The sequence below is a fragment of the Corvus moneduloides genome, chromosome 16, assembly GCF_009650955.1.
Source record: "Corvus moneduloides isolate bCorMon1 chromosome 16, bCorMon1.pri, whole genome shotgun sequence".
Lineage (NCBI taxonomy): Eukaryota > Metazoa > Chordata > Aves > Passeriformes > Corvidae > Corvus > Corvus moneduloides.
In genome coordinates, this window is record NC_045491.1 from 9,333,280 (window position 1) to 9,359,667 (window position 26,388).

General features: G+C 62.8%; 2 protein-coding genes across 3 annotated transcripts in view; one reads left to right on the top strand and one right to left on the bottom strand.

Annotated features, from left to right (window-relative positions):
* Positions 1–5,594, top strand: part of TRAF7 (TNF receptor associated factor 7) — a 29,469-nt gene extending 23,875 nt beyond the window's left edge. For both annotated transcript variants that reach the window (XM_032125760.1, XM_032125761.1), the window contains exons 14-21: positions 563–645; positions 1,059–1,098; positions 1,517–1,633; positions 2,682–2,804; positions 3,532–3,651; positions 3,843–3,974; positions 4,174–4,293; positions 4,842–5,594. In XM_032125760.1, the coding sequence (XP_031981651.1) occupies positions 563–645; positions 1,059–1,098; positions 1,517–1,633; positions 2,682–2,804; positions 3,532–3,651; positions 3,843–3,974; positions 4,174–4,293; positions 4,842–4,856 (750 nt within the window). In that variant the 3' untranslated portion in view covers positions 4,857–5,594. The remainder of the gene's footprint in view (positions 1–562; positions 646–1,058; positions 1,099–1,516; positions 1,634–2,681; positions 2,805–3,531; positions 3,652–3,842; positions 3,975–4,173; positions 4,294–4,841) is intronic.
* Positions 5,595–5,839: 245 nt separating this feature from the next.
* The window catches only part of CASKIN1 (CASK interacting protein 1), a 30,053-nt gene continuing 9,504 nt past the window's right edge, over positions 5,840–26,388 (bottom strand). Inside the window, 20 exon segments of the mRNA XM_032125749.1 lie at positions 5,840–7,722; positions 8,148–8,541; positions 8,645–10,620; positions 10,622–10,760; positions 10,831–10,969; positions 11,423–11,524; positions 11,595–11,705; positions 11,828–11,925; positions 13,195–13,282; positions 14,411–14,529; positions 14,674–14,781; positions 18,335–18,452; positions 18,535–18,629; positions 18,740–18,848; positions 19,174–19,282; positions 19,355–19,485; positions 19,706–19,801; positions 19,892–20,037; positions 20,146–20,243; positions 22,493–22,544. Of these exon segments, the coding sequence (XP_031981640.1) occupies positions 7,626–7,722; positions 8,148–8,541; positions 8,645–10,620; positions 10,622–10,760; positions 10,831–10,969; positions 11,423–11,524; positions 11,595–11,705; positions 11,828–11,925; positions 13,195–13,282; positions 14,411–14,529; positions 14,674–14,781; positions 18,335–18,452; positions 18,535–18,629; positions 18,740–18,848; positions 19,174–19,282; positions 19,355–19,485; positions 19,706–19,801; positions 19,892–20,037; positions 20,146–20,243; positions 22,493–22,544 (4,325 nt within the window). The 3' untranslated portion in view covers positions 5,840–7,625.

The window sequence follows — 26,388 nt, forward strand, 5'->3', positions numbered from 1 at the left end:
CACCGTGGTGGCTGCTGGCCAGGCTGGGGACCCTCATGGGCTGCCGTGACTAACCCTGCCAGGAGCAGAGCTTTGGTTTAGTTTCTAGCTTTAGTTTCCTTGGTTCTAGAGCCACATGGAAGAAAATGGATATTGCAATACTTTAGGCAAGGAGAGCAGATTTCTCCCCTGTCCTGGCTGCTCTGGGCACCACATTCCCATGTTCATCTTGAGAGAGCAGTGTGTGCTCAAGGAGAAAGCCATTGGCAGTGGCAGAGGAAGCTGTGCTGTGCCATTGGAGCCCTGGGATGGGGTGGGAAGTGCTAAAGCAGGAGCTGAGTGCTGCTCCTTTGTCTCAGTGTGTTGTGTTGGCCTGGGCTGAGGGAGGCAGAGCTGATTCCTGCTGCTGTCCTGTGTCTCATTAGCTTCAGCCTGACCCTCTGCAGTGCATTCCCTTTCCTAGCCAGGCCTCCCAGGCCTGGGGGCCCAGCAGGCAGTGCCCAAGTGACAGCCAGGCAGTTTCCTGCTCTGGGTGCTGACATCCTGCCCGGGGCTCCAGCTGCTGCCTTGTGTTTCCTGTTAGGTGTGGGATACCTGTACCACATACAAGTGCCAAAAGACCCTGGAGGGTCATGATGGAATTGTACTGGCTCTCTGCATCCAGGGGTGAGTGGGGAGGGACACCTGCCCCTGGGGAGAGTGAGGACAGCCCCTGGGGCTCCTGAGCATGCCCTCACAATTCCCATCCTCTGTCCTGCCTGTGCCTAGTTATGCATGAGAGGCTCATCTTGCCTCTTTACTCTGGAAAAATGGACAAAGAGCATGTCTCTCTGGTCTCCCCCATGTCCTGGTTTCCTCCCCTGGTCACCAGCGGGGTGCTTGGCTCCCTGCTCCAAGGGCCAGTCCAGCCTGGCCTCCCATGGGAGTTGGGCCTGCTCTGGGGTGGGTGTGTGCAGCCTTGGCCCAGCAAGGCCGTGGGGCTGCAGCTCCTGTCCCCCCCAGTGCCTGGGGACGAGCTGGGACCCTGCACATGGTGCTGTCCCTCAGTGACCCTGCTTTGTGTCCCGGTGTCATTGCAGGAACAAGCTGTACAGCGGCTCTGCTGACTGCACCATCATCGTGAGTACGGGGCGTCCATGCCTGCTCTGCAGCAGGGCCTGTGTCCCTCCTCTGCCAGTGCTGTGGGACTGATAACCCTCGTGGGCTCTATCCACTGCCTGCATTCCTGGCTTGGGTTTGGGGGTTTCCTGCGGGCTGGGTTTCCCACTCCCAGCTCCTGCCTGAGAGCAGGAGGCTGGTGCTCTGAGCTGGGGCAGGGCGGTTGATCCTGATCAGCCAGGACAGTGGCTCAGACGAGTGACCTGTGCTGCCTGTTGTGTCATTCCCTGCCTCCAGAGGCAGAGGAAGGGCCTCAGCACGAGGGGCCTGCCCTGCCCTCATGGGTGCTCTGCTTTGGTGGGTTTGACAGTGCTGGACTTGATCTTAGAAGGCTTTTCCCACCTAAACCATTCCATGATTCTGTGATTCCTCTTTGCAGGTCTGGGATATTCAAAACCTGCAGAAGGTGAACACGATCCGAGCACACGACAATCCTGTTTGCACTTTGGTCTCCTCACACAACATGCTCTTCAGTGGCTCCCTTAAAGCCATCAAGGTACAGCTCAGGGGCTCCTCTGGGGCTGGTTGGGCACCAGGAGTACAAACTCTCAGGCAGAAGTGTCCAAAGAGGAAGAAAGTGGCATTTTGACCTGTGGGTGACCTTGTTGCTAAGCTCTCCTGAGCCACAGAGCAGCCAGCACTGCAGAGGTTTAGCCCATGCTCTCTGCTCAAGGCAAAGCTGTTCTCTGGCTGCAAAAACGCTGTATTTCTTCCAACTCTGTAAACCTGAGGCTGCAGCTGGAGCATCCTGGCAGTTCCTGAGCGTGTGTGTCCTCAGACCCCCAACAGACCTGCCCAGACCATTGGGAATTGTGCCTGGGCTCCAGAACGGGCTGGAGATTCAGGCTGCCTGTTTTGCAGCCGCCTCCAAAGGATCTTGAGTCTGCGTTCCCTACCTAAAACATGCAGAAATCAGGGAACAGCTTTTCAGGCTGCCCTTTAAAGCCTTGGCTGGATTCCCGTGGTTCTGCTTCCAGCTCCTGGTGAGACAGCTTATGGGCCTGTCCATCTGTAAGAGGACTGTGCTCTTTTCTTTATTTGGGGCCTGCAGTGGTTCAGCTCTGGATAGGGCTCAGGGCTGGAGCAGCCACACAGCACAAGGAGAATTTGGGGCCTTTTGGGTTTGTCATCCCTGGCCACTTCCTGCCAATGAGCCAAGCAGGCTCAGAGTGGGGGGAGTGAGATCTGCCAGTCCCTGCGTGCCAGGGGTGGGAGAGGAGCTTTGTGGGAGTGGAAGTGCAGGGCAGTTCCTTGCAGCTGTGGTTTAGGTTTTGCAGCCTGTGGCTCTGCTCGGGAAGGGTCTCTGCCAGCAATAATGCAGGCTCCAGGCTGGCTCCCTCAGAGAATGTGCCTACTCAGCAGTTCACTGGGTTTTGTCGGCAAGTCAGTGGGATCAGACGATTCCCATCAGGCAGGAGAGCTGGCACAAGGATCCCCACAGGAGCTGTGAGGGCCTTGGGCAGGGGTGGGCACTGCTGTCCATGTCCTCCCCAGCCCCAGTGAGATTCCTCTCCATGTGTGTGGTTTGTCCCTGCTTTCCACAGGTGTGGGATATTGTGGGTACTGAGCTCAAGCTGAAGAAGGAGCTGACAGGTCTCAACCACTGGGTGCGAGCACTGGTGGCTTCCCAGAACTATCTCTACAGTGGATCTTACCAGACCATCAAGGTGGGACCCTGGCACTGGTGACACCCTGAGCCACCTCTCCCTGTGCCTCTCTGTGCTCTGCATTGGGGCAGCAGAACCAGAGGCAGCTGCTGGGGTGTGAGAGCACTGCTGACACGTGGGATTTTCCTGTGCTGATTCCATCTCTGCAGGCTGGGCCTTGGGAGCTGCTGGGGAGGCTCACTGGGATAAAGTGGGGCCTCAGCCATGGCGCCTCGCGGCTGCCGCAGCCTTATCTGCGCTGACACTCCTGCTGATAACGGGGGAAGGTCACTGTCTGGCTGCAGAGTTACCATAAATCCGTGTGAGGGTTCCCAGTGCCCTCCCTCCTCTGTGCTGGCTCAGGTTTTGATGAATAGTTCACCTCTCAGCATCTGGTGGAAAATTGAAAGTTGCCCTTCTTAGTGTTAATGAATCCCTGTTAATTTGCTTGCATCGAGTTTTAGTGCTATCAAGGACTGGGCTGTGTGTGTACGTGTGTGTGCAGTCACACACAAAGGGTGTGAAGTCTTCACAACCTTTCCAGCCTGGATATTCAAAGTTGGGCAGCTAAATAACACAGCAGGGATTTGCTCGTCAGTGCTGAACATTCCCAGCTGGATAGATTTGTCCCTAAAGGTGTGATCTGGGCACACATGGAGCCAGGCTGACTCTGTGTGTGGTAGAACGACTGGAAGGGATCTCCCCTCTGGAAAAGGGTCTCATCCTGCCTTTGCTCCGTCTCTCTCAGATCTGGGACATCCGGAACCTGGAGTGTGTGCATGTGCTGCAGACATCAGGAGGCAGCGTGTACTCCATCGCCGTGACCAACCACCACATCGTGTGCGGCACCTACGAGAACCTCATCCATGTAGGCTCGGCTGAGATGGGCAGCTTGGCTTGGGAATGGGGGAGAGGGGTGTTGGGATGGGCACCTGGCTCTGCCTGTGCCCTCGGGCACAGCACCCACCTGGAGGAGTGCATGCAGGCGGAAACACCTCTCAGAGGGGAGCTCGGTGGCGTCAGCCCAGTGCAATCCCCAAGCCCAGCTCTGTCCCACAGGTCTGGGATATCGAGACTAAGGAGCAGGTCCGCACGCTGACCGGGCACGTGGGGACAGTCTACGCCCTCGCCGTCATCTCCACACCCGATCAAACCAAAGTCTTCAGCGCGTCCTACGACCGCTCGCTCAGAGTACGTGTGCGGGGCTGGGCGGCTGCACCCAGAGCCTGGGACAGCCTGGGGAGCCTCGAGGGAAGGGCGGGCGGGGATGCCCAGCCCTCCGTGTCACGGGGCCTCTGTGTGTCACCTCTGTCACCCGTGACACACAGCATCCCTGTCCCTCCCAGTGCTCTGGGCTGTGCTCGGCTCACGCTTCCCCATGTCCCTGCAGGTGTGGAGCATGGACAACATGATCTGCACCCAGACACTGCTGCGCCACCAGGGCAGTGTCACCGCCCTCGCCGTGTCCCGTGGCCGCCTCTTCTCCGGTGCCGTGGACAGCACTGTAAAGGTGGGTTTCCTCAGGCTCCTCCTGAATGGTTTGGGCTCATCCAGTGCTGGAATTAGGACATGAAATGAGTTAGGAGCTGTCTTCGAAGTGACAGAAGGGTGAAGCCAGGTGAGGGTTGAGCTCTGCTCCCAGGGAACAAGTGACAGGACAAGAGGACGTAACCTCAAGGTGTGCCAGCGGACGTTTAGGTTGGACATGAAGAATGTCTTCATGGAAAAGGGTTGCTAAAGAAGGGGCTGTCCAGGGAGGTGGTGGGGTCCCCATCACTGGAGGTGTCCAGGAAATGACTGGACATGGCACTCAGTGCTGGGCTGGGTGACAAGGTGGGGATCAGACACAGGTTGGATTCGATGATCTTGGAGGTCATTTCCAACCTTAATGATTCTGGGATTCTATGAAACAAGGGGATAGTTCTCCATGGGTGGGAGTTTTCCCTCCTGACAGTGTTGTGGATGCTGGCAGCCCAAAGGGAAGCTCCATGGGGGATGAGGAGAAGCCCACAGGGCTGCTCAGGAGTCACTGCCCGCGGTGCCGTTGTCTGTCCGCAGGTCTGGACGTGCTAATGAGAGCGTCACACGAGTCCTGCACACTGAAAGACCAAAAACTCTCCCCTCCATCGGCCTGTGGGTGACCACACCACTGAAACGACTGCTGCAGCTCCTCCTGCACCGACCACTGCCTGCTGCTGCTGCCCCTTGGCTGGCTCCCCCCGGGACCCCAGCTGGCGGCTCTCTGGACGGCTCTGCCCCACGGACACTCCAGGTGTTCCCTCAGATCTGCCCAGATGATTGGAAAAGAGGAAGTTGTTCCAATGCCAGTGCCCTTCTCTGCCTGTGTCCCCCCAGCTGGGGACACCCCCAGGCTGCGGCTGGGGTGACACTGAGCCTCGGGGCTTGGGACCAGACGTGTGCCCTTGGCCAGCGCCAGGACCGGATGGATCCGCGTGTCCCAGCGGTGACACCAGGAGGCTGGGCCTCTGTCTGTGGCAGGACTGAGCTTTAGGCCAAACCCTGGGTGGGCATCCGACCCCTTTCTGTCTCTAGTATTTAATTTTACTGCCAAGGCGCCGGGCTGATCCATCCGGGAAGAGGTGTTTCCTTGAGTAGCCAGGTACGATTTTTATGCCACAGCTAGTTCTCAAATCAAGTTTCACAAGCCCATTGTTCACCACCCTGTAATAATGGTCTCCACATTAAAGACAAAAAGCCTCCGTTGCATTTTTACTCACATTTTCTACTGTTTTTAAGATTGTAATATAGATTTGATTATTTCTTCATTGACAATAAAAGCAGAAAGAGTTGTTCCTGCCCAGTGTGAGTTATTGCAGGGAGCCAGCAGCCAGCACTGGCTTCTTGGGGTAAAAATTGGGGTGTAGGGCCCAGACACCTCAACTGGGACAGGTCCCAGCCAGGCCCCAGCACCCCACAGAGGCACCCAGGGGTGCCCTTGGACCGAGCGGCACAAACACCCGGCACAACACCGAACAGTCGGCACACCACGAGGACTCAGGAGGGCTCGGGGACACAAACAGTGGTGGCAGCCCGGCAGGGGTTTTATTTTTTTATTTTTGTTTAAATATTTGTTGCCAGACTTGGTATAGGAGCAAACGTCTTCACAGCACCACGAGCCATCTACAATTCAGAATAGGAAGAATAAAGACGAGTAGAGGTGAAATCTAAGCACAGAAGAGCAGGGAGCAGCACCAAGATGCAGAGCTGGACAGATGGGATACGATACAGAGTCCATAACTTAATCATAAAAAATATATATATGTATATATCCATCATGTAGAACTTTATGGATTTTTTTTTTTTTAGATACATATTTTTTTTTCTTTTCAACAGATATTTTCAGGCGGGTGATTTATTTATTTTTTTTTAATTATTTTTAAAGTCTTTTTTTGTGTTTTGTTGGTTTTTTTTTTTTTTTTAAAGAAATTTCAAAGTTGTGCCAAACACATCTGGATCAGCGACCACAACAGAAGAGACAGGGGAAAGAGGGCAGGGAGGGAGAGGGAAGGAGGGAGAGACCACTCTACGTCTCAAGAAAAGAAAGGAACAGCAACACTTTTGTTTGGAAACCACAAGCAAAAAATGCATTCATCAGGACTCAAGCGACTGAACCAGACTCCAACTCCAGTTTATACAGGAATATACAGCGGTGCATCCCGCAGGACACACGCGAGCACACGCACCCCGCGTGCACACCCACGCACACCCACACACACCCAGAGACCGACAACAAAAGCAATAAAAAGAAACAAAACCAAACCCTGAAGACACTCCAAAAGAAATGAAACACCTCCAGTGTAAGAATTAACAAAACCTCCATAAAACAAGGCACATCCTTTGAGTTCGTAACGGTGGAAAAAGAAAGACGCGACACTGAATCCCAACGGAAAACCTGACCAGAACCGCTCGCACGTACCTTCCACCCAGAGAAAAGGTAAATATTGTGCTACTCTTAGAATGAGTTTGCCACAAGACACACAGCTTAGTATAATCTAATAGTTTTTCTCAAGCTAAAATCCAGTTTTCTCTTGATTTCTTTTAAACTGCTTTATATATAATTGCTAATATTTTTAAATCTTTTAAATATATATTTGTTAAAGTTTATTTCTTTTTATTATTTTGGGGTTGGGGGAAATCTCCTTTATATCTTTTTTTATTTATTTTTTTCCCCTCCAATAAATTAATACTTTTTTTTATAGCTTATCACCGTCCTGTCCCTGGACAGGGAGGGGCCAGGCAGGGGCACGTCCTGCTGCCCCTGGGGCCACCGCCAGCCTTGCCCGCCCCCGCCAACGCCGACCGAGAAAGAAAACAAGGTTTAAAAATCGAAATTAAAAACGGAGCAAAGAAACCCAAGTGCATTTGCCCGCCCGGCCCCGCCACCAGCAAACGCCATCGGTGACACACGGCTGGCAGAGCCACCGCGCCGGGCAGGGCTTGTGCTACATTCGGGTCGCGGTGACCCACGGCGCCGGGGCTGGCAGGGCGCAGGCGGCCACCGGACAGGTGAGTCGGGAGCCCCCCGGAGCCCCAGCAGCGGTTCGGTCCGGAGCGTGTTGCTTTGTTTCTTCTGTTGGGTTTTATTTCTGTGGTTTTTGCTTTTTTGCTTCTGCAAAAGGGAGTCCTGCCGGAGCCGGCGCCGAGTCCGTGAGCACAATCCTGAGGTATCTTCTTCTTTGTGCAAACCCCGAGGGACGGGATGTCCGGGAGGGGACGGCTGTACAAAGGGGACGGGGGGAGGGCGGCGGGGCCGGGGGTGTCGTGGATTGTTGTGCCCTTGTGCCCACGTAAGCCCTGAGGTTCGCGGGGCTCTGGCGCCCCTCACTCCAGCATGGCATCCAGCTGGTCCGCCAGGTCGTCGAACATGCTGCCGATGTCGTCCAGGATGCTCACGGTGCTCTTTGACTCCACGGCTGAGCTGGGGAGCGACAGAGACGGGTCAGGGCAGTGCACAGGACAGGGACACGGCACAGCCCCCTCCACCCCACGGCACGGCCCACCTGCCCCTTTGCGCTGCAGTGCCCAGCACTGTGTCCCCAGTGCCATGGCACAGTGTTCTGGCTCCATGTCCGCAGTGTCCCCTCTCCAAGACAGGCCCCAGTGCACCCACATGCCTAGGTTCCCCTGCCCATGCTGCTCCAGCAAGATGTCCTTCAGTGTCACCTCCCCAGTGCGGTTCCAGCCAGGGTCCCCTGATGCTTCACCAGTGTCCCCCAGCATCACCCCAGCACCATCCCACTCCCACCGTGATGTCACAAGCCTGACCCCTGTGCATGGTCCTTATGGCACCGAGTGGCCTCACACCCTCCCCGGGGACCACCACCCACCCCTGCACCCCCTTACTCTGCCGCCTGACTGTCCTCCTGCTTGATCTTCTCCTCCACAGCCTGCAGCGCGGCGGCCAGGGACGCGCTCGTCTCCTCCAGCTTCTGCTGCGCCAGCTCGGGGCCGGCACTGTCGACGGACGGGCTGGCGATGGTGGAGCGCGGCGGCTTCACCGGCACCTGCTGGGGCTGCGCGCCGGGCGACAGGGGCTTGGCGGGGCTGGAGCAGAGCGAGGGCGGGGTGCTGGAGGGCTTGGCCGCGGGGCTCAGCTGCCGGGCGGGCGACGGGGCCGGCGTGGAGCTGGCGCTCACCGACTGGATGGCGGCGTGGGGCTTGGGGGGCTTGGGCGCCGTGGGGGGCGGCGTGGGCTTGGGGGACACCGGGGGCGGCGTGCCATGGACCCGCTTCACCTCTGCGGAGAGAAGGGAGAGGGGCAGGAGGGCGGCGGGGCCGGCTGGGACCCCCGGCGTCCGCTCCGGGGAGCGCCCGTCCCAGGGGCCTGGCGGGGCACCTACCTGGGCTGCCGGGGCTTGGGATGGGCACCTTTTTGGGGACGGGCACCGGCGGCCCAGGCACCTTCTGAGGCGGCTGCGTCAGCACAGGCTTGGGGGACACCGGCGGCTTGAAGGGCTTCTTGGGCTCGGCGGGCGGCGGGACGAACTCGGGGCCGTCGGGGCGGACGGCGGGCGGCGGGGTGGGCGGCGGCTCAGCCCCGCTCAGCTCCGAGGCCGGCCGCCGCTTCACGGTGCCGGTGCCGTTCTGGTACACGGCGAGCGTGGCCGGCTCCAGCGCCGGCTCCTTGTCCTTGGCTTTGGGCCGGCGCTTGACGGTGTCGGACTCGGTGAGGACGAAGCGGACGCCGTCCTGCTGGCTCTGCCTGGCCCGGATCCGCCGCTTGAGCGTGGCGCTGGCCTCCACCTTGGCCAGGTCCCCGTGGCGGTGGGCCGGGGACAGCCCCTCGCCCGTCTCGCCCCGGGCCGGCCCCAGGGGCCGCGGCCGCTGCTTGATGGTAAGGGTGCCGTCCTCGGCGAAGGGAATGCCGTCGGGGGAGCCGCCCCGTTCCACCCGCAGCCGCTCGCCGGAGCCGTCGGCGGCCGCCTCCGACCGCACGCTGTCGGCGCGCTCGCGGCGGGCGGCTGCCACCAGCCCGGTGACGGGGCCGCTGATGGTCCGGCGCCGGTTCACCACCTCCCCGTCCAGCCCGATGGCCTCTTTATGCTTGACGGTGGCCAGGACGGTGGCCACGCGGGCGCGGTCGGGGCTGCCCGGGGGCGGGCCCGGCTGTAGGTAGTAGCCCTCGGGCGCCTTGGCCGGCGCCGGCCCCGGCCCGGCTGCCACGTGTGGTTTCTGCAGCGCCAGCCCGCGGGCCCCGCCGCCGATGGAGGACATCTCCAGCATGGCCGCGATGCTGCGCACGCTGCCGGCGCTGCCCGTGTCCACGCTGCCGCCCAGGTCGCTCGCCCGCCGCTGCTCCCGGCGGCTCTCGGCCTCGGCGCTCGGGGCTCCGACGGCCGCCTCGCCCTCACCCTCCTTGGGAAAGTCCTCGGCCATGCCGGCGCTCGAGATGGCGGAGCTGGAGCGCTTGGGAGGGGGCGGCGGGGGCCCCTTCTTCTTGGGGCGGACAGCGAAGGACTGGCTGCGGTTGACGTTCTTGTCGCCGCCGGCGGGTGCCCGCACCGAGTGGCTGCGGCCCACGCGGCGCTGGACGGTGGCGTAGGGCCCCGCGTCCGGCACCAGCAGCTCGTCCCGCTCCTGCTCGCTGTCGGAGGCGGCGTAGCGGTTCAGGCTGTGCGCCCGCTTCTTTGGCCTGCCCGGCTCCTCCTCGCCCTCGCCGGCCGGCGGCAGGCACAGCACGGGCACCGAGACGGGCAGGACGGGCACCCCTGGCGGCCCCGCCTCGCCCTCGGCGGGCTGCGGCAAGACGTAGGCGAAGCCTCGGTGCGTGGGCGACTGGGGCAGGGAGCGGGGCGATGCCGGGCGCTCGCCGGGAGGCAGCAGCTGCGGGGTGGGCTTCACCTTGGCGGTGGCGTGAGGGGCCGCCGGGCCTTGTGGGGACGAGGGTCGTGCCTTGCCGGGGGTCTGCGGCGGCGTCAGCTGCCCGGCGGAGGCTGGGAAGGGCTGCCGGGGTTTGCCGGGCACTGGAGGCACGCTGGCGCGCTTCACGGGGTGGCCGTGCCGGGGCGGGCGGCTCTCCTTGGGCGGCGCAGCGGGGCTCTCCCCGGCCCCCTCCGCCAGGTACTCCTGGCTCTTGGAGATGGCGGCGGCGGGAGGGCCCCGCGGGCCGTCCCCCAGCAGCTCCTGCGAGCTGCTCATCAGTCGGGCGCGGCCGCCCAGCCCCGGCGGCGAGCGGTAACCAGGGGCCGCGGGGTTCGTTGCCTTTTCAGGGGGTTCCTCGGGGGCTTCGCCCGTCATGGCCACCTGCAGCTCGCTGCTGAGCTCGCTGTCCTGGAAGGTGCTCATCTTGGGTGACTGGCACTCGGGCGGCTCCGGTGGGGGGGGACTCGATGGCCAGCACCTCTGGGCACGGCCCCGATGCCTTTCTCTTCAGCGTGCCCGGCTCATACTTGCCCAGCTCAGCGCGCTGCAGCTCTGCCAGTTTCTTCACCGCCAGCATCAGCTTCTTCTGGTGGCCTGGGGGCGGCACATGCCATCAGTGTCACTGCCAAGGCCACTGCAGCCAGTGCCACGCGCGGGGCCTTACCCAGCTTGGTGATGCCGATCTCCTGCAGGTCCTCCCAGGTGATGTCGGTGATGAAGTCGATGTTCTCGTAGCCATTCTCCACCAGCACCTTGTAGTACTGGGACAGGCCGATCATGGAGAGCCACAGTGCCAGGTTGGCCTGGGGTGGGGTGTGGGGCATGGCTCAGCACCGGCTGGCAGCAGGGTCTGGCCCCGGCACCCCAGGCACCACAGCACCCATGGCACAAAGGAGATCCCATCTTGCTGGGCGATCACAGCCCCAGGAGACTCCCCTTGTCCCTGTGCTGTCCCTGTGCTTCACAAGCATCCTGGGCCATTCCCAGCCCTATTCCCATGGGAAGCCTCTCACTGTGCCCAGACATTGGGGCAGGAGGGGTGTCGGGGGACACGGTGTCACATCCACAGGATGACAGCTGACACCAGCCTGATGGTCCCTGGGGAGGTGTCAGGAGGGGACATGGGCATCTCTGGAACCATGGAGCCAGCTCCCACCCTCATCCAGTGCCACCCCTCCCTGGAAGGGACCAGGAGGAGGGGACTCATTGCCACCATGGATGTGGCTTCAGTCCCCCTGGCCCTGCACAGCCCTCACCGGTTTGTACTCGGGCAGCCACTCAGGGATGTTGAGGTTGTTGATCTCGGAGGCGATCTTCTTCCTGTGCCCCGGCTTGGTGACACCAATGGCTGTGAGGTCCTGGGGCAGAGAGGGCAGTCAGTGATGCCCGGCTCCGGCTGTGCCCCCCTCCCACTGCCCCCAGCCTCACCTCCGGCGTCATCCGGCTGATGGTGGTGATGTCGTAGCCAGCATTGATGAAGTTGGGCGCGTAGAGCTGCAGCTGGAACTTGCAGAGCCACTGGTACACGGCCTCGGAGCTCTGGAGTGAGAAGGACAGATGGATTGGGGCAGCTCTGGGGATGGGGACCTGCCACTCCTGCCCATGTCCCCCAAGCTGTCCTTACCACATGCTCCCCACAGCACCCAGCGCTCCCTGCTCACCTTCCCCTCCGACGGCGGCTCCATTTTCTTCAGTTGGGGCTCAGCAGGGGGCTGGGGGGCGTAGGGGGAGCTGGCCACACTCTGAGACCGCGACGAACCTGCCGGAGGGGCAGTGGTCAGCGGGGCCGGGGCTGCCACCCCTGGCCTCTGGCCAAGTGGAAGGGAGAGCCGAGCCCTGCCCTGGTCAGGATGCCACAGCCACACCCCCAGGTTGGCAGGGCCAAGGCAGGCATCAGAGAGTGACACCCACGCCAGCGCAGCAGCCCGGAGCACCCCGCGGTGCCCTGCACAGGGCTCTGCTCCTCGGGGATGGGCAGGCGAGCTGTTCCACCCAGCGCGGCCCCGAGCAGTGGGACCCAGCCAGGCCTCTCCTCCAGAGCGAGTGTCCCTGGTGCCCAGGCAGCAGCCGGAGGGGTGCCTCTGCCCAAAACCCTCTGGCCCCACTCCTCTGGCCTTGCCACCAACCAGGCGGGCTGGCACGAGTGGTTCATCCCTTGGTTCCCTGCCACGGTCATCCCTTGGTGCCCACCCTCCAGGGTAAGGAGAGCTGCCTGGAAATTTTTGCCTCATATTTCTGAACAGAATGAGCAAGAGAAGCCCCCTCCCCCCCACCAGCAACTGCATCTTCCCTGTGTGTGTGTGTGTATGTGTGTGCATCCTCCTTGTGTGTGCATCCTTCGGGCATCTGCATCCCACTCGCGTGGGCATCCTCCTCACATGTGCATCCCTCTGCCGTGTGCATATCCCTCACGTCTGCATCCCACTTGCGTCTGCATCGCTCCAGCATGTTTCCCCCTCTCCCTGGCAACGTCTGCACCCGCCTCCCCGCGTGTGCACCCCCCTCCATGTGCGCGCCCCCTCCCCTGAGTGCATCCCCCTCCCCAGGTTTCTCTGCCCGCAGCCTCCTCCCTCCCCGCAGCCCAGGCAGCTCTGGGCATCCCCCCCACGCCCACCCCCATGTGTGCCTCTCCCGTCTGTCCCCCCGTTTCCCAGGCACGTGCCACCCCCGTGGCGTGGGCACCCCCGCGATGTGGCCATGCTCCCCGCAGCCCCCCAGATGGCGGTGGCGGGGGGAGATCCCGGCTCGGGCTCCAGCAGGGCTGGCGGGGGGCCAGGGAAGGGAAGGGGCCGGGGAGCAGCGGTGCCCCCCCTGCCCGCCCCATGCCGCCCCCCGCCCCCCACGGGCCCCCACTAACCGAGGCAGGAGAAGGCCTGGCAGCAGCCGAAAGGCGAGAGAGTCATTTTTTACCCACACGTTTTTCTTCTGGCGACGGGTGCCGTGGCAATAAAAAAAAAGACAAATCCCTGGATCCACGGCACGGCCAGGGCTCCTCCTGCTCCGGCAGCCGGGCGGCCGCAGCACGCACCTGCGGGGATGTCCTGCGCCTTGGCCGGCCCATCGCCCACGGCAGACTCTTGCGCAGAAGCCTTCTGGGAAAGGACCGTTGCCAGCAGCTGAAAAACACCCCGAGAAGGGGGGAGAGCAGGCAGGAGTGAGGCGGGCGGAGGGGGCCGGCGGGCCGGGGGGTGCGTATCGCGGGTGTCGCGGGTGTCGCAGGTGCCGCGGGTGCCGCGGGTGCTGCGGGTGCCGCCAGCTCGAGCGAGGGTGGGCAGGGAGGGTTGCAGCAGATTTCGGCTGCAGCGGGGAGAGCAGGAGCCGCGGGTGCAGCAGATGGTGCTTTGCCAGCAGCAGGAGCCCACGGCACTGCCGCACCCCAAATCCAGCCTGGCTCATGCCCAGCCCAGACTGACGGCACGGGCTGTGGGGTGCCCTGTGCCCACAAGACGGAGCCCCCCTGGCTGGCAGCATGGTGTGGCTCAGGGGCACGTGGGCATGGCAGGCAGGGTGCCGGGGGACGTGGGCTGACGGGTGCTGGGGTCGGTGGGCTGGTGGGTGCCGTCGCCAGGGAATGGCACAGCTCAGGGGCAGTGCACACAGTGCAGGGGGCTGTGTGCCAGCGGCTGTGTGCCAGTGGTGTCAGGGCAGCGTGCGGTGCAGGGTGTGGTGCTGGTGGCAGCAGGGTATGCTGTGCAGTGCAGTGCAGTGTGCCAGTGCCTGGTGCTGGTGGCATCATGCCATGCTAGTGGCAGCAGTGCACTGGTGGCAGTGTGCCGTGCCGGTGGCAGCAGCGTGTGCAGGGCAGTGCAGTGCAGTGTGCCGGTGGTAGCAGTGCCTGGTGCTGGTGGCAGTGTGCCGTGCTGGTGGCAGCAGGCAGCAGTGCACTGGTGGCAGTGTGCCGTGCTGGTGGCAGCCGTGTGTGCAGGGCAGGGCAGCACAGAGCGCAGTGCAGAGGCCCCTGCAAGCGGCAGCAGAGACACGGCACAGCAGCCCTGGATGGACCTGTGGAATGTTTTGCCAGGGGCTGAGCCCAGGCCCAGGCAGCAGTCAGGGGCCAGGTGGAGGGAACACGCTAGTGGCCACTGTCGGTGACAGCGTTGCTGGTGGCACACAGGGTATTGATGGGACTGCACAGCACCCAGTCAAGCGTCAGTCCCAGCTGAGGTCAGGGCAGGCAGCAAACGCTGCAGGACTGCAGCCAAGCGGCACAGCAGCTGGCACGGCTGCCTCGGGGCTCGCCTTACCTTGACGCCTTCGGAGCCAGCGTGCAGGGCATGCGCCCCACTGCCCGCGCTCTGCCCGCTCCCCGAGCTGCGCGCAGAGGCCACGCTGCCCGTGCTGCCCAGGCTGCTGCGGTCACCACCTGCACAGAGAGAGGAGAGGCTGTCAGGGCTCTGAGCCCTGCCGTCAGGGGACGCCGTGGTGTGGCCATGCCCCACTGGAGCCACTGCCACGTCCTGGCACGTGCTTCCCTTCCCAGCCGGTCGTAGCCATGTGCTCGCCGTACCTGCGAAGGGTTTCCGCAGCACCCAGATCTCCTCAGTGGGGGCTGGCGCGGCTGATCCGCCCTGTGACGGTGACAGGTGGGACGGGCTCATGTCGGCCCCACGGGACCCTTGGTGGCAGAGCAGAGAGAGCGGCTGTCAGGTGCGTGGCTCCATGCTCGGGCTCGCACAGGTTTGGCACAGGGCAGGTGACCATGGCCCCAGGACTGGCACTGCTGCACGTGGGAACAACCCCACCAGGAAGGTGTGGGGACCCCGGCTGTGTCCGTGCCCAGGGATGCCAGAGCCATCCTAGGGCCCTGTCCCACCCCAAGCTGGCAGAGGTGACAGTGACCAGTCCTGGGCCCCCGTCATGCAGAGCATCCCCTACCTACCACCAGCCAGGGATAGACCCACAGTGGGGTGTTCTGGTGCCCTGGTTGAGCCCGGACAAGGGACAGGGACTGTGTCATCCCTTCACAGAACAGGATGGGGACATGACCAAGTGCAGAGAGCAAAGGGAGTTGGGCAAACTTCAGCAGTGGGGACCAGGGTCCCCACCCCACTGTCCTCTGTCCCAGGTAGTGCTGGCCATGTCCCTGCAGCTGCCTGCACCCACCTGGGGGGACACGGGGGCCATGCAGGGCCAGGCACCGGGTGCTGAAACCCTGGTGACACACAGGGGACACAGCGGTGGATGAGAGGACCTGGCCCTCCTCTGGGGCACAGCTCGAGGGTCACCCCTGGGCATGGCTCCGCACCATCTCACTGTGCTGACCACCTCTGCCAGGTCCCACTTGCACCAGGGACACCCAGCTCTGAGCCCAGGGGGTAAAACAGCATCAGATGAGATGGACAACCGCCCTACAAGGCCAGTGCTGCAACAGCCCCACCACAGCTCAGCCACTGCCCTGCCAGCCATGGGGCAGTGCCACCCCACCACCAGCCATGGGGTGTTACCATCTCACTGCCAACCGTGGGGTACTGCCACACTGCCACCATCTGTGGGACATTGTCACCCCACTGCCAACCAGGCCAGTTCCATTCATGGAGCTGCTTACTCCATCAGCACTGACCATAGCAGGGGACAGGTGTTACAAGGTGATAAAGTCACTGAAGGAGCACAGTGGGGGACAAATGGCCACACCAAATCACGCTGGGACATCCCTGAGCTGCATGTGCCACAGTCACACCACGAGGAGCCTGGGCTTGTGCAGCTCCGTGCGACCCCACCAGGAGAGAAAGCCCCGGGGAAAAGAAGTGCTCCCTTGTCCCCAGTGCCAGCACGGCCACTCGGTGCTCCCCAACACAACCTCCTTCACACATGCAAAGACCCCTGGCCCCACCCATCAAGGACTGCACCCCTGCAACCCCCTGCTCCTGGGTGCTCTCGGCGCACAGACCTGCAGCATCCGTCACCTGCCTGTGTCACGGGGATGGTCCCCAGGGTTCAGGTGGGCTCTGCCTGCGCTGAGCCAGCCCCAAGAGCATCCCCTGGGAAAGCCCCCAATGCCGCAGCCCCTTCCAGCTCCGCGTGCGCAGCTTCAACCTGGTCAGAGCTGGGCCCTGCAGGGAGGCTGTGGCTGGCGGAGGGTCCCTGTGGCACCACGCTGCCAGCTCTGCCCAGGCACAGGGCCATGAGTGCTTTGGGGGTGCCCACGCACCCGGACAGGAGCGCAGAGGCCGTGGGCAGAGCACGGGGACACCGCGGTGGGGAGGGTGGGATGTGCCGTGGGCACACGGTGTGACAGCGGCGCTGGAGCGGGGGTGCGGGGGGAGCGATGGCACACGTGTGCCACCCGTGTGCCCCCACTGCCCCCGCTGCAGGCATGCATGCGCATGCACACGCTGCATGCACACACACACGCCCTGCAACGCCCCGGCGAGGGAGAGAGGCCGAGCAGAGAGAAAAGACTCGACACACGCTTTAAAGGAAAAGAAAGGAAAATCCATGGAGAGCACGAAGCGAGCGGTGAACTACCTTGTCCATAACGCGGCTCGTCGGCACTGCTAGGGGAGAGCCTGTGATAGCCAAAGGAACTGAAAAGAGTCTGATGGGAATGTGGTGGTGGAGGTGGAGGTGGAGGCAGGGAATGGAACGGATGGGACGAGGCGTCACCGTTTAGCACAGCAGCCCCGTAAGCCGGGAGCGGGATCTTTTGGAAGTGTTGGGGGATTGTTACAGTCTCCCATGAACCTGATAATAAAACATAACAAGAGACAAAATGAAAAGAATCAAAATAATAGAGACATGCTCTGCGCCGCCAAAAAAAAAAAAAAAAAAAAAAAAAAGAAAGAAAAGAAAGGGGGGAAAAAAGCAGCAAATCAAAAAAACAACCAAAGGGACATGGAAAAGCCAGAACCGAGACCCAACCGATGCCGAGCCGAGCTGAGGAGCAGCAGTAGGAGCTCAGCACACGCACAGCCTGGCGCAGGGTACGGACACGTCCCGATGATCTGACACGGACACTGGGACAGCCCCATGTGTCAGCTCATGGGAGTCTCACAGTCAGGCTTCTGGGGTCCTGCTCCCTGCAGAGCCATCCCAGGGGAGTGGGGCTTCAGTCATGGCCAGGCCGGGGGCCGCAGCACCGGCCCCCCCGTGTCTGGCTGGCCGAGCCCTCACACAGCGCCTGCGCCCCCATGCTACTGCCCCACTGCAGCCAACGGAGTGGCTACAGAACCCCATGGCCTGCTAAAACTGCTGTGGGCCAGCTGCAGCCCAGGAGCCACAGAACACAGCCCAGGAGCCACGGACCACAGCTCAGGAGCCATGGATGGCATCTCTGGTACTGGCACACGACCCATACCTGGAGGGTGGTTCTGCCCCTTCCTGTCCAGCACCCGGTGCCTCCAGGGCCACTGTGGATTGTCTGGCAGCCGCTTGTGCTGCCACTCCCTTGAGATACTGTTCAAGTGCCACTGTTCCCTGCCCATGTCCCCATGGTGTAGCTGCCCCCAAGATCCACTCCCAGGGGTGGGGTGAGATGGTTGATGTGGGGCCTTTCAGCGCTGCCTGCAGAGGTACCAGTCCCATTGGAACACTCCTGGCAGAGGGCGCAGCCAGGGGACATCCTGAGGGGCTGCACAGCCCACCAGGAGCGTAAAGGGATGACGATGGGAATGGGGACAGGGATAAGCAGCCACAGGGCAAGTGAGCAGGGGCCAATCCCTGAGATGGCCCCTGGCTGGAAAGACAGTCTCTGTGTGGCAGCATCAGCTCCCTGGCACTGGTGCCCAGCACAGACCCCGAGCACCAGCTCCTGCAACCCCATTGCTGCGCCTGTCCCCCCAAACCACAGTGACACCCCTGGGTCTCCTCATGCACCAACCTCCTGGCGCCTCAAACACCTCCTCCAGCCCAAGGGCAGCCAGGGCTGACCCTCGAACACCCCAGGGCTGCCAGCACCAACTCCCAAGTCACCACATGGGCGCCAATCCCACAGACACAACGGGAGCACAGACTGCACACTCAAGAGGAACACCAGCCCCACAGGCACAATGGGGGCACCGACCCCACACACTCGAAGGCACCGTCCCCATGCACACGGCAGGGACATGACCCCACATGCATGAGAGGCATCACCCCGGTTTGTCTTCACCACTGCACCTCCCAGCACCCTGGTCCCCACCAAACCAAGATGGGGCTCCCCAGGGCAGGGAGCGTAGGGGGGGATTATTTGCCTGTTCGTTTGCTTATGGCCTCGACAAGGCTGGAGGGGAAGTAGCCCACGCGGTCATTGCCAGTGCGGTTGTCGTGGATGCAGCCCTTCCAGCGCCCGTCCGCGTGCTGCTCCAGCACCTGCAGGAGTGGCCGGGTCAGGGGCCGGGCCAGGGGCTGGCACCGACACCGGGGTGTCCCCGGCCCCCCCGGCCACACTCACAGTGATGACATCCCCGGCTTTCACATTGAGGCTGGTCAGGTCGTAGTTGTTGCAATAGTCCTTGACGGCCCGGACCTGCAGAGCCGCAGAGGCATCTGTGGGACAGAACGGGAGAGTCACCGGCTGTTCACCCCACGGGCATTGGCACCCCCAGCCCGGCGTCCCTCGTGCCAGCATGGCCACTCTGTGCCCTCCAACCCCCTACCCCGCAGCATCTGCTTGATCTCCTTGCTGGCCTGGCTGGTGGTGAACTGGTTGACGATGTCCAGAGCCGTCTGGTTGTAGGTGTTCCTGACGTGGGCGTTGATCCCGCTCTGCAATGGCACCGAGAGGGATTGGGAGGAGGCTGGTCCCCATCCTGCCACCCCTGGCACCCCCTAGGCCACCAGGAGACCAGCAGCTGGAGGGCACAGCTCTCAGACTTTCGTGTGTACCCCCCTTGTGACCCTCACCCCTTGGTGTGCACCCCCCAGGACCCTCAGTGCCTTGGTGTATCCCTCCAGGACCCTCAGCTCCGCTCCCTGGGAGAGGCGCACAAGCTGCTCTGAGGCCCCAGCTGTGGGGTCACCCCCTTCCCACAGCTCCTGGCTGGGTTGGGGGTGCCTGGGGGCATCTGGGGGTGCTGAGGGGGACCCTTACATCCAGCAGCAGCCGCACCACATCTGTTTTGCCGCAGAGAGCGGCCTCGTGCAGCGCCGTGCCTGCCTTGGTCTGCCGGTTGATGTCGATGCCAGCCTGCAGCAGGAGCCTGCAGAGGGACAGTGGGGTCAGCGGGGCACGGGGGGGCACCGGCGCTGCCGCCTCTGCCCACGGCACCCACCGGATGATGTCGATGTGGCCGTTCTTGGCGGCGAGGTGCAGGGGGCTGGTGCCGTTGGGGTCAGTGGCATCCCCTGGTTTGGGCTCCAGCAGTGCCGCGCACATGTTGCTGTTCAGGAGCAGTTGGACCACCTGGCTCAGCAAACACAGATGGAGCAGGGCTGCAAGGGCGGCTCGGCCGCCAGCTCCCCTCCTGCCAGCAGCTGGAGATCCCCTGCAGTGGTGGCACCGCAAGTCCCCACCACTGGCCATCCCTGTGCCCCTCCAGCTGCTCCAGCAACCCAGGGACCTCACAGTGCCCCTGTCCCCTCCCAGTCATCCTCTGGGTAGACCCAGCCCTGCAAGAACTTACCCCGACCCGGCCAAACTCGCACGCCAGGTCCAGGGGCGTTTTGCCCGAGTTGTCCATGATGCAGGGGTTGGACTGGTGCTGCAGGAGCATCTCCGACTGGGGACAAGCAAGACCCCAACCCGGTGAGGGCAGGGGTAGGGGTGGCTGGGCCACCATCCCCCCTGCCAGCCCCATGCCCCTCCATACCACGTCATAGTGCCCGTGCTGTGCTGCCAGGTGCAGGGGGATCTGGCCCTCATCGGATGGGATGTTCACGGAGGAACCTGCCTTCAGCACCATTTTCATGGGCTCCTTCTTGCCCTGCCAGGCCGCGTAGTGCAGGGGCCGCATGCCTGCAGGGGCAAGACGGGCACACCGTGAGCCCTCCTGTGCCAACACAATGGGCAGAGCCTGCAAGGGGGCACAAGGGAGGGGGCCACGGCCAGGACCCAGGGACTCGCCTTTGTTGTCCTTGATGTCCACAGCAGCCTGTGCCTCCAGCAGCAGCGAGATGAGCTCCGTGTTGCCGTTAAGCGCTGCATGGTGCAGAGCCGAGAACCTGGGGAGTGGGGTGGTGTCAGGGGCCACAGGCCTGTCCCCTCCACAGCCTTGCCACCCCCTGCCCAGCACCATGGTCTCAAACCTGCACCTCAGCAGCACCCCGGGGCACGTGCTCTGCCCTCCACGTGCGCACGTCCCCGGGAAAGCCACCCCCACATCCCTCTGTGGGTTTTTGGGGCAAGAGCTGCTGCAGGCCTGGGAACGCTGAGACTCCTCTGGGCTGGAGGTGGTGGGCAGGGCAGGCCCAGGGGTGTCCCACTGAGGGTGGGGGTGCCGGGGAGCCCCCTCCCCGCTGACCCATTTCCCCCAGCCTGGCCCCAGCAGCGCAGCCACGAGCACAGATGGCAGCACTGCCCTTGCCTGGTGTTGGGCCTGGCTGTTGGGTGGGGAAAGTCCCCGGCCCCGCACCCGCTCTGCTCTCGGAGCTCCCGGAGCCGGAGGCTCCCGCCTGGGAAGCAGGCCAGGAGCTGACCTACTTGTGCTCCCGGCAGTGGCATCCTCCGTGCGACTGCGCTGGCACCCACCGCGCCACTGCTCTGGTCCCCGGCCATGCACAGCTTCCCCATCCCATCCCTGGGGCCACCCCGGTGTCACCGGAGCATGGGAATGGGCTGCGGAGCACCCAGGACACGCTGGTCTCTGTGGCTGCCCGGTGCCCGAGGGGCAGCTGAGGGATAACAATCCCCCTGCCCCTGTTCCCCAGGCCCCCAGCCGAGGGGGGGGGACGCGTCCCCGTGGGGAGCACGCTCCAGCCACCACGATGCCCACGGAGCTGCCGCCTGTGATCCCCGGCGGGGAGTGGCGATGTGAGCAGACAGCTTGCACAGGAGGCCGATCCCCAACGTCTGCCTGGGAAATGTCAACATTTTCCACTCCAGCGCCCTGCTCAAATCCGCTCAAGATGGTGCAAATCGCAGCCTTCCTCGGGGCTGCCTCAGGGGCTTCCCTCGGGCACCACATGGCCCAGCCGGCCACCTCGGCCACGCACAGGGCACTCTCCCCAGGGCAAGCGTGGGGACACCAGCACAATGCTCATCCATGGCACCCCCAGCCAGGAATGAGCCAGCACCGCAAGGATGGGGAAACTGAGGCATGGGGCTGGCTGAGATCACACAGAGCGGAGCTCACTCAGGCTGCAGCCAGGGGCTGCCCTGTGCCTTCCCGCGGGATCCTTTCCAGAAGCAGCGCTGGAGGCTGCTGCCCTGTTGCTCCTGCACCCCCTGAGCGTTCCAGGAGCAGGATACGAGCAGCGCCCTACCTGCAACTCCCCAGCCCTGCCGTGATGCTCAGCCCTCCTGTGACCTGCTGGCTCTGTGGAGCACGAGGTGGCCCCTGGGGTGATGCCCCCTTGCCCTGCCCACCCCACACCCCCCACCCCAGTGCTGGCCCCGTGCCCTGCACACGCTGGCACACACGGACACACTCGATGCACACATGTGCTCAGCTGCACATCCACAGGCCCACCTGTGCCCGTGCCTGTCACACGTGCACCTGGCACGGCGATGAGCTGTCAGGTACCAGGGGATGCCTGCTGCCACCACCCTGGCGACGAGGATGAGGATGGACCCCGGTTGCCCTGGCCATATGTCCCCAGGGCATGGCCTCCCATTCCTGACCAACTTCTGTGCTCTCTGGCATTTCCCTGGCCACAGCAGAGCCATCCCCAGGGTCCAAATGGCATCGTGCTGCTGCCCTGCTCAAGGGGGACCACGGGGTGGGGGAAGCCAGGGGCAGCTGCTGCCCAGCCCCACAAGCAGCGCTCCCACCGCAGCCCCCTCCTGCGTGGGGCCCTGGCTGCCTCCCTGCAGCCTCATTAGTGTGATTAGCAGGGGTGATCGTGCGGCCCCTTTCTGCTGCTCACGCCCGTTGGATGTGGCTGTGGAGCGTCGCGCCAGCAGCACAGCCCGGCGGGGTCACGGCTCTCCCACCCAGCACCCCACAGGGCTGATCCCTGCACAGCTCCCGCAGAGCCTCACAGGGCTGGGAAAAGGTGTGGTGAGATGTGGGGCACAGCCCTGCCTCCGCCTGCTCTGGTACCCACGTCTGCTCCAGACCAGCACTGGCTCTGGGTGCAGGCAGGGCTCAACCGTGTGGGCTAATGGGGGCCAGAGCCCTGGTACTGGACCTCCCAGCTCGGAGAGCCTGGCATCCCCACACAGAGGCTCCCACAGCATGTGCCCCCCTGCTCACAGCACCCATGACACACACCCCACAGCACCAACACCCCAACTTGGGGCTTCTACTCACCCGTCGGTGTCTTGGAAGTTGACATTGACTTTCTTTGCTGATCCGAGGAGCTCTGGAAGAGAGGGAAGGGGACAGGATGTTAGAGGAAGTGGCTGGGGCAGGGACATGGGGCACACAAGGGAGGCGATGTGGTGGCAGTTCCAGATTTTCCTTCCTATCAAGGCTGGGACTCCCTGCAGCTCCACAGGTGCTGCGTGAGGCTGCCTGAACCTGCAGGCAGGAGGCTCAGGGTGGGGGTCCCTGCTGAAGGTGGCAGAGCCCTGGGGGCCCTCCTGGCACCAGGTTCTCACCATTCTTCCCTGGTTTGCCTGGGGTTCTCCTCCTGCTCCTTCACCTGGCTGAGGCTCTGGAATTGCCCCATGGAGCCCCTGCTGGGCAGAGCTTGGCATGTTCCCCGTACCCCCAGGCCCCCAGCACTGCCCTCCCCACGCTTCTGGGAAATTAAACCGCGCCGGGGCAATCCAATTAGCAGCACGAGGAAGGATGGAGCCAGATTTACATAAGATTTACCCGAAAAATGCCACTCAGGCTTTCCAGTGAGCTGCTCTTCCCACAGCGGGAGCCGGAGCAGGAGGAGAAGGAAGAGGAGGGTGGGAGCAGCACAGTGGGGGACCCACACAGCAGCCCCTGAGCCCAACACAGTGAGCACAGCTCCAGCACGGCTCTGAGTCCTTGGGAAAGGACCCAAAGGCTGCATGGCCTGGCAGGGAGAATGGGCAGACAAAGTCGTTCAAAGCCAAGGACAAGCCCTTGTTGGGAGAAGTTGGCTGGAAGGGGCTACTTCAGGCAGAGAAGGGGAATGTAGGGCCTGAGAGACACTCCCTGTGTGCCTTGGTCATGGCCTTGCTCTCTCCCCCTGTAGCACATCTCCCTGTCGGTGTCCCTGTGTTTATTGAATTATTGGACACAGGGGCTGTGCCACAGCCCAGGAGCCTCCGCATGGACAAACAGGGCTCAGAGGGCACCAGCAGCAGGAAGGGTGGCTGTGTCCAGCCCTGACCCTCAAGCCTGGGGAGTGGTGCCAGGCTGAGCCAGCCCTGCCCAGGCCACACAGCCCAGATGGGCCCAGGAGTGGCCAGGACAGAGGCTCTGGCACCCAGCACTGGCTCCCTCCTGCACTCCAGGGCTGCCCAACTGTCTGAGCCGCAGGACATTTGCTAATGCTGACACAGCGCGGTGTGACAGGTGAGAACTGCAGAGGATGGGTTCTATCAGCCACAGCAACCACTCTCCAGCCACCAGGCCCCCAGGCTCTCCTCCCAGTTGTGGTGCCTCATGTGGAATGAGAAGGGGTGCTGCAGGGTGCCCAGGGCAGGATGGGGACACCACGGGGTCCCCAGGGTGTAGGGAGGGAGAGGAATGCCACAGAAACCTCCAATTCTATCCGTGCCACAGCATCTCCATGTTCCCCTGGAAAGAACTGGACATTACCAGTGGGCAGAGCCCCTGTGACACCGGGACTGACCGAGCGGGTCCCCGCCAGCCCCATGCTGCCGCCAGCGTCCCCAACAAAGGTGCCATTCAGCTCTGGTGGAGAGGAGCCCAGCGCTGCTTCCGCTGCTGCCCCGCGCCAAGAACCAGCTCCCAGGAGAAGGGGCCGAGCTGCCCCCCAGGGATGCAAAGGGCCAGTGGACAAAAGGAGCCGGTGGGCGCAGGAGCGGCACTGTGCCCAGCACTGGCTCCAAGCTCTGTCCCCAAGATGGGCCCCGCTCCGGCTAATGGGTCCTTGCAGATGGACGGACAGTTGTCTGCAGGTCTGCAGTGCCTGGCCTTTCCCACGGGTTGATCCCAGTGAGGGGCTGGGAGGGGGCAATGCCCGGAGATCAGGGTCACAGGGTGCAGTGATGCTGTTGGTGATCCCCAGGCACACGTGCCACCCTCAGCAACACCAAACCACCATCACCCCAACCTACCGTAGCGGCAAATTTTTCCTCCCTGCACCTGCAGGAGAGGCTGCGGCTGCCAAAATCTGTTTAGCACTTCCATCACTGCCCGTGCCAAGTGCTTAGTCAGTGACTTCCAGCCATGCAGTGGTTTGACTTTCCTTAAAGCTCTGGAAGTGGCCGTCAGCATGCCGAAGGCAGCTGGAGCAGGGAGTCCAACTGAGGTCTCAGAATATCCCCAGTTCCCAGAGCAGGAGAGAAGGATGAGTGCCCTGACATGTCACCAGGTCCACAGTGGGATTTGTAGCCTGTCTGGGGGCAACAAGAGCCAGGAGAGCTCATTAATGGCTGGGAATTACAAGGAAAACTCTTCCACTAACGAGGGAGACAGAAGGGATCTGAGTGCTTCCAATTAAAAATATCGGCTACAAAAGGAGGTGGGCATGGTGGGGAGGAGAGCAGAGCTCCTGCATGGCCACACTGCCAGCAGGCACCCAGTGTGTTCCTGGCTGTCCTCTCTGCTGGGATCACTGGAGGAGTGACAGGGACCACCAAGCACCTGCAGTCACCATCCTGTCCTCTCCACGCAAAATCAGATGCCATCAAGTAGGTGTTGTTGCAGGGGTGGCATCTCTGTTCAGATGACCTGAGCCCCATCACCATTCTTGGGACACCCCAATGTCCCCTCTTGGCTCCCCATGGGCTCCTCAGGTGATGGTTGTGCCACATGGGATCACATGGCTCCCCTGGTATCTCATGGCCCAGCTCCCCACAGCTCTCGGAGCAGTTTGCACTCCACAAACACCCCTGGGGCAGGACCACAATGCCAGCCCCAGGAAAGGGGGGCACACACGGGACCCGGCACCACCGGGTCCGGCTGCCGCCCGCAGCTCCTGCGTGCACTGGGAGCCGCAGCGTCTGCCATCGACACCAGCTATAAACAGCGTCTGCCAGAGTAAACACCGCCGCGGGGAGCAGCCCTGCCACTACTCCCAGAAATGCCTTCACTTAAACACAGGGACTGCAGGAGCTAAATGCACGCTTGGATTGAGCCTGGCGCTCCTCATGCAGCGAGCTCCTCGCCGGCCCCGGCTCCCCCGCTACACGCCGGCCCTGCAGCAGCCACAGCCCCGGCGGGCACCGTGACACGGGCAACGCACGAGCTGCTGGCACGTGCCAGGCCTGGGTGCGGGGGACCCACTCGGCCCAACCCCAGGGTCCAGCCATGCATCACTTTGGCTCCCATGCCTGGAAGCTGTTCTGGGCATCCTGGAGCACACCATGAGGAGACCCCCATGCCCAACCACAGCTCTGGGCACTGAGTGGCCATGTGGAGACCACCATGCCCAACCAGGAATCCCAGTACGTGCCATGGGAAGACCCCTGTGGCCAGTCACTGCTCCAGGTATCCCAGAACATGCTGTATGGAGACGCCTGTGCCCAGGTGGCCAGTACATGCCATGACGAGACCCCTGTGGGCAAGCACAGCTCAATGTGTGTTGCAAGGAAACCCCCATGCCCGGCTGCCCCACCCCCTTCCTTGCACACATGTCCAAGGCCACAGCCCCACATGGTGGGGCTCCTTGGGGGGCTCCTCTCCCTTCCCAGCACCCCCTCACGTGCTCATGCACCAGCCCCTGCGTCTGCAGCCAGCGCAGCGCCAGCAGCGATCGATGCCCAGCCGGGGCGTGGGGGCTCCTGGCCAAGCCCCCGCTGACGAAGCACATCCTCACCCAGCTCTCCCTGGCAGGGAGCAGGCGGCTGCTCCAAGCAGATGGCTCCGGCCTCCGCTAAATCAACATCTACTTAATGAGGGGAAAGCATTGCTGCCCCCTCCCCAGCATGGCGGCAGCAGATGAGCCAGGAGAACCCCCCCAAATCCTCCTCTCCATCCCTTCCATCAACCCTCTGCAATGATCCCACTCCCCTCCAGCCCCATCCCTGCTGCTTCCCCACTCCCCAGCTCACGTGGGCAGTCGGACCCCTGTGTGTGCCCCCTGCAAACACAACAGG